This window comes from Triticum urartu, chromosome 7A (genome assembly GCF_056163025.1).
Source record: "Triticum urartu cultivar PI428250 chromosome 7A, HENAU_Tu73, whole genome shotgun sequence".
NCBI classification, from domain to species: domain Eukaryota; kingdom Viridiplantae; phylum Streptophyta; class Magnoliopsida; order Poales; family Poaceae; genus Triticum; species Triticum urartu.
The window spans coordinates 710,700,280-710,706,279 of NC_141879.1; the positions used below are offsets into that span (position 1 = coordinate 710,700,280).

Below are 6,000 nucleotides of genomic sequence, written 5' to 3' on the forward strand. Positions count from 1 at the left end.
AGTAAGGTGTGTTTCGTCAATTTTTTCATCTGTTCACCGCCGAAAAGAAACGTTTTCTATGTGAGGTGGTACTAAATTCTTATGCGTTCGTCTGCTAGAAAAAAAGGATTTCCAGAATTTCATACGTGGGCCGCGTGCTGTGGCCCGGCGAAGCCAGCAGATTTATGTTTCTGCCCACGCGGCTGGGAAAATTATATTTTCTGCACAAGGCGACAAATAGTCGGAGCTTCGCACATGACAACAAATAATTAGCTGGACCATTTTTCTTTGTTTCCGTGTTTTACTTCTATTTTTATTCTTCTTCCCCCTATTATTTTTTCCCTTCCAAGTTTATTTTTCCTATAGAATTTATTTCATAAATTCAAAATTCTCAAAAAACTTTCAGAATATTAAAAAAATCAAATTATAGAAAATGTTCAGAATTCCTCTTTTTGCTATTTGAAAAATATTCAAAACTTCAAAAGGTTTCCCATTTTTTTCAAATAGTTTTATTGTTTCTAGAATTAAAATGGCATTTTATAAAATGTTTCTAAAAATATTCTTGTTTTAGTGAATTTTTCACAATTCTAAATAATGTTATGAATTTTTCAACACATGTTCCTATTGTAAACAAATGCTCACAAATTCAAATAATGATCATTTTTTATAAGAAAATGTTGGTGTTTTCAAAAACAATGTTTCAAAAAATGTTTGTGTTTTTTTTTCTGAAAGTGTACATAATTTTAGAAACAACTTTTTAGGATTTAAAAAATGGTTCATGTTTCCTGTAATATTTAGAAATTTCAAACCTTAAAATCTCCTGGATTGAAAGGAAAAGTAGACTAAATAATTCATGGGCATTGTCTGGCATACGATGACGTAACAAAACTCTTAAATGCCCTCGATCAATGAATGAAAAAATAGCGGATTAATTGCTTCACACCCGGTGAAATCGGGAAGCTAAATGTTCCTTTTTCAGGTGCACACAGGGTTTCGCTTGCACTATAATCCTCACTAACTTTAAATGCATACTATTTTTTTCTTTCGGTGCAACGCACGGGCATATGTGCTACTGAGTATTAAATTCAAAAAACATACTAGGAAATTCAAAAAATCTGAATCTTTGGGATATCAAACCAGTGTGCCCAACCTATTCTCATGTGAAGTTTTGTGAAAACATACCAGGAAATGTATTCTCAGTTAAAGAAATCCTATGTATAAAAGAAACTGTTTGGATGGATCATAAGTTGGATTGTATTTTTTTTCACCATGGATATGCGTTTCCTGATGTATTTTCACGAAACTTCACACGGAAGTAGATTGAGCACACATGTTTGATATTCCCAAATTTCAGTTTTTTTTTAACTTTTCGGTTATTTTAATTTAATATTTATATAGGGGGCGGAGCACCCAGTTGCTCCTGTGCATTTCCCCATATTTGGCATACTTTTAGAAGTAAAATAATTCACTAAAGTAAGCCGAGAACCTTCTGGCACACACTCGGCTTATAATCTACTCCTTCACAAGGCCGTCAACCACCTTTGTGATAGTCATGTGGTAGGGGAACGTTGCCGAGGCTCGACTGTAAGCCGAGCGCTAGCTTTTTTCTATATGGCAAGTTGTTTTTATAAGTTGAGCATGTATTTTTTTTCTCTCACAATCGGCCTATGAGCAATTAAGTCGAGTTCTGATTCTTTACCGTGCATTCTTCAGTCAGTACTCGGCTTACGAGAAAGTAAGTCGACTGAGTGCTTGTATTTTTACACTCGGCTTATATTTGACCGCACGGGATATGTGTCATTTCCAGTGTGTGGGGGCATCAGAGAGGAAAGGGAGGACAGTTTCAGCAGAGCGGGGATATAATATATTTACTACTTCATCCTTCACAAATATAAATATAAGATGTTTCAATTCTTTTGTGAATTGGATGCGTATAGATATGTTTTAGTGCGTTTGTTTACTTATTTCCAGTCCATGTGTAATCTATATACCCCCTCCGTTCCTAAATATTTGTCTTTCTAGAGATTTCAATAAGTGACTACATACGGAGCAAAATGAGTGAATCTAGACTCTAAAATATGTCTATATACATCCGTATGTGATAGTCCATTTAAGATCTCTAAAAAGACAAGTATTTAGAAACAGAGGGAGTAGAAAACATTGTTGACAGAGGGAGGGGTGCCAGCAATGAACGCTTTTCCCATTCTTCTCTCACGGTTGCCGCCTCCACTCGCCGGCCCTGGCTCCCGCTTCAAAGCAGATCTGGTCTGGGGGAGCCTACACGCTGCCCACCGATGCCTCCCTCGGCCCTTCCCTGCCCGTCGCTGCCGAGAGCACGCCGCGACGGCAAGCCTGCTGGCCGCGGCCGTCCGTGCCGTGCTCCCTCCATCCCCGTTGGCTTGCCTCCCTCATTTGGCATGAGAGACGAAATGTGGCAGTCAGCACTTGCAAGCTGTGTATGTTAATTCCAGCTTTATTCCAATCCACCAGTAACAGTGTAACACCCAACGGCAATGGCATTCTTCTGCTCTGGATGGGTTCGTGCTTGTTGGCCATTGCACGATGAATCCCTCTGCCTTAATCATGTTATGTCTGATGAAACTGCGCCGTGGAATTGGATATCGTTACCTTTATGGAAGGATTGGACCGTAAAGAAAAGATGGAGCCAGCAGTATGTTCCTTTCTTTTCCTTTATGGAAATAATGAAGTGTATCAGCAAGACAGCAACAACAACAGCAAAAGAAAAGTTCACCAAAGTGGATGAGCATTGGCATTGCCTGCAAGTGCAAGCAAGGAACCATGGATGCATGCTTTGGCACAGAAGGAAAGCAACATCGAGATGCCAAAAGCAGGTCCCTCCATTACACCACCCACCTTCTGAAACATACACGTCTGCTAGCTGTGGCATTCTGTTCCAGAGCTCTACCAAAGCTCAGCTCGTGCCACCAACGAAGCGCGATCTTTTTTCTTTAACCAAAATGATCGAGTGATTACATATCTTTGCCTCGGACTGGATTTATTGGGGATAACTCTCTATTCTCTGCAAGTGTTCTTTGCTCCTCCACCGCTCGATTCGCTCGCACTTGACGCATATAGACAGGTACTGCAGCTCCATCCTGTCCATACATATGTAATCTATAATCTTGTCTTGTCATAGGTTTTCACAGAGTGTGATAAGGAATTTATGCATCCTGATATTGTAGGGAGTGGAGAAATCTGCAGCCCATGGGTTAGATATGATTATCCACGTCTTCTACTTCTGCTGCTGCTGTTAGCTTCCTGTCAACATGTTCGTGTCCAAATACCAAAGCGAATTCAACCTGGTTGGTGCCTCTTCTCCTAACTAATAACCTCATGAAGTAGTACAGCGCTTGATTTATATTTGTGTGTTTCCACATTGCTTTTGTTAATCATCCGACATTATTTTGGACTGAAGCAACCGATGGTATGAACAGGCATTGTGTATGCTTCTATATAGTTCCACTTCATTTAAGCTTTGTCACACTGGATGCATCACGTGTTGCATTAGATTAGCACTAATTTAAATTTTGTACAGTAAACTAGGCGTGGATATATATGGGTGGAACTGGTATTTTGTACACATAGGAAGTTCTAATCTATTTGAACTTTCAAACTAGATGCATCATTTGTTGCTCTAGTTTATTCATACGCAAGATAGCTATTTATTGAAATTGTAGTGCCAATATATGTATTGTGGCAGTCATATATAATTGCAAGTAATTACTACAGGTAGTAAAGGATTTTGATGACGGCGTCAAACAATTGGCTGATTTTTTGCGCAAAAGCGATGGTATAGAAGGCAAAACCAAAGCATTCTTCTTTCGTGGCTGGAGCCGCGTGGCTCTGGGAGCATCTGCTGTTCTTAGAGATGTAGCAAAACTACTAAAATACACAATATGTGATGATTCTGACATGACAAAGCATTTTAACAGAATTGTCCATGTGGACTGTTCCCTATGGAAAAATAGAAGGACCATGCAGAGGGCAATCGCAAAGGAGTTGAACCTTCGCCACGTAATGCCCATATTTGATAGGCAGGATGAAGAAGATGATTTCGTAGGGGTAGATGTCAGCTCTAGAAAAGAGATTGCAAGTATTGGAAGTTTGATTAATCGGTCTCTAGCAAATGAAAGATTTCTGATCATTTTTCATTATGGAGGAGATGAAGACATTGATCTGATAGAGTGTGGCATTCCTGCTTTTGGTAAAGGTAAATTGGTATGGACCAGTGGTGGAAGATTTTTTCAGGTCAAAGTCAAACCGGGAGAAGTCAAGTTGTCTGCTTTTGCTAATTTTGTAGTTACCTTGGAGTCCCTTTGGTATGGAGATCCAGATTACAGCACAAAAATCCATCATATATTGCACGAAGTTGCTATTAGAGTGATTGGTGACACCGGTATGGATGGCATCAACCCAGAAACAGTTTTGGATTGCTTCTTGTACTCATTGTTCCTGACAGCACAGTTACCTCAAAACTCTACTGGTGTTGGCTATGGTTGGGCTACTCATGCTTGCAATTATTGGATTTGTGATGGAATGCGTGGAGAGGACAAGGCTTGGGAGATTGGCTATATGTTGTATGGAGTGATACCATTGGACGAATGTTCTTCATCTGAAACGGCACAAAGAAGATATTTGGCACACTTTCTGCCTAGGCTGGGTAAAGGCTGGTATTCAGTCACCTCCAATAATGGAGGAACAAATCATATATCTAATGTTCCTGCTGATGCATCATCATATTTCCTAACATTCCACGGTAATGATCCAGTATATGTATGTAATGATCTGTTTCAGCTAGCCAGCAACAACCTTCGTGTGCTAAAACTCTGCAACTGCAGCTTCGATTTTGCATCCCCTCCTTTCCAGTGCTGCAGCAACCTAAGATTCCTTTGGCTTGAACATTGTGCAAACACATGGAAGGAGCAAAGTGGGGCGCCAATTTTTCCGAACCTGCTGGTGTTTGACCTACGTTTCACAGATTATGTTTTGCTGCCTCAGATGATTGAACTGATGACCAATCTCAGGGAGCTAAATACAAAGGGAATACCATGGAAGACTATCAGTGCTATTTGGAAAAAGTTGAAGAAGCTTCAGAAGCTCCGATTAACAGAATCTTCAGATGTGGTCGCGGTGGACAGATGCTCTTCTGTAGATATGATGAACCTGGAGCTCCTTGACTTGTCCGGAAACACTCACCTGGAATCATTGCCAACATTGTCATCCGCAAGAAGCCTGAAGATTCTTGTTCTTGACGGATGTTCCAGCTTGGACCAGGTTGCACTTGCCGTGGAAAGAGCTCCTCCACTGCTTGAAAGTTTTTGCTTCGATGGTTATGGCCCAGCAAAGGATTGGACACATTCCATACACCTGCCACAAAAGGAATTGCGCCTCAAGTCTCCTTTAGCTCCAGTTGAAATAGTCAAGGTGACAAAGATCTCCCTACATGGTTGTGGTCGATTGCAAAACATATTCCTGCGTGCACTGCCCAATCTGGAGGAACTAGACCTCTCTGGTACAGCCATTAAAATAATTGACCTCGATGCAATGGATGTCCCGAAACTCAAGAAGTTGTTCCTATTGGGTTGTGAGCGGCTCTGTAGCCTAATCTGGCAAGGATCACCTAGACTGGAAGTTCTACATGTGGACACTCAAGGGACGAAAAGATCAGTGGTCTACTGTGGAGAACAGGGATCCTTTGGCTTTCAGGCACATGTTGTTTTTACGGATGGAAGGTTCATTTGGTCATTCTCAGATGGGCTCCATAGCCGATCAGAAAAATCTGTCTCCAAGATGTACCTCCTTATCTCTTGTACAAGCCGTAGCCAAGCCAACATCACCAAAAGTATCAAGGAGATGTGGATCTAACCGACGGGGTTTGGTTCCAACAAGCCGGTTATTACCGTATAATGATATTGCCTTGGCTAAAGATGTTACATGCTCGCTGTTGGTGTGGAACTGTCGACAGCTCCAAACTTTGAACGTGCACATCGAGATTGGTAA

At 40.9% G+C, this 6,000-nt stretch overlaps 1 protein-coding gene across 1 annotated transcript; it reads left to right on the forward strand.

Annotated features, from left to right (window-relative positions):
- Positions 1–2,866: 2,866 nt before the first annotated feature.
- LOC125522279 (uncharacterized) lies at positions 2,867–6,000 on the forward strand. Its single transcript, XM_048687353.2, has 3 exons — positions 2,867–3,079; positions 3,183–3,302; positions 3,730–6,000. The coding sequence occupies exons 2-3, from the start codon at positions 3,267–3,269 to the stop codon at positions 5,863–5,865; spliced, it is 2,172 nt and encodes a 723-aa protein (XP_048543310.1). The 5' UTR covers positions 2,867–3,079; positions 3,183–3,266; the 3' UTR covers positions 5,866–6,000.

Coding starts and splice junctions, on each gene's coding strand:
- LOC125522279 (XM_048687353.2), top strand. CDS start 3,267: ATGTTCGTGTCCAAATACCAAAGCGAATTCAACCTG. Junction 3,303..3,729: donor ACCAAAGCGAATTCAACCTG/GTTGGTGCCTCT, acceptor TAATTACTACAG/GTAGTAAAGGATTTTGATGA.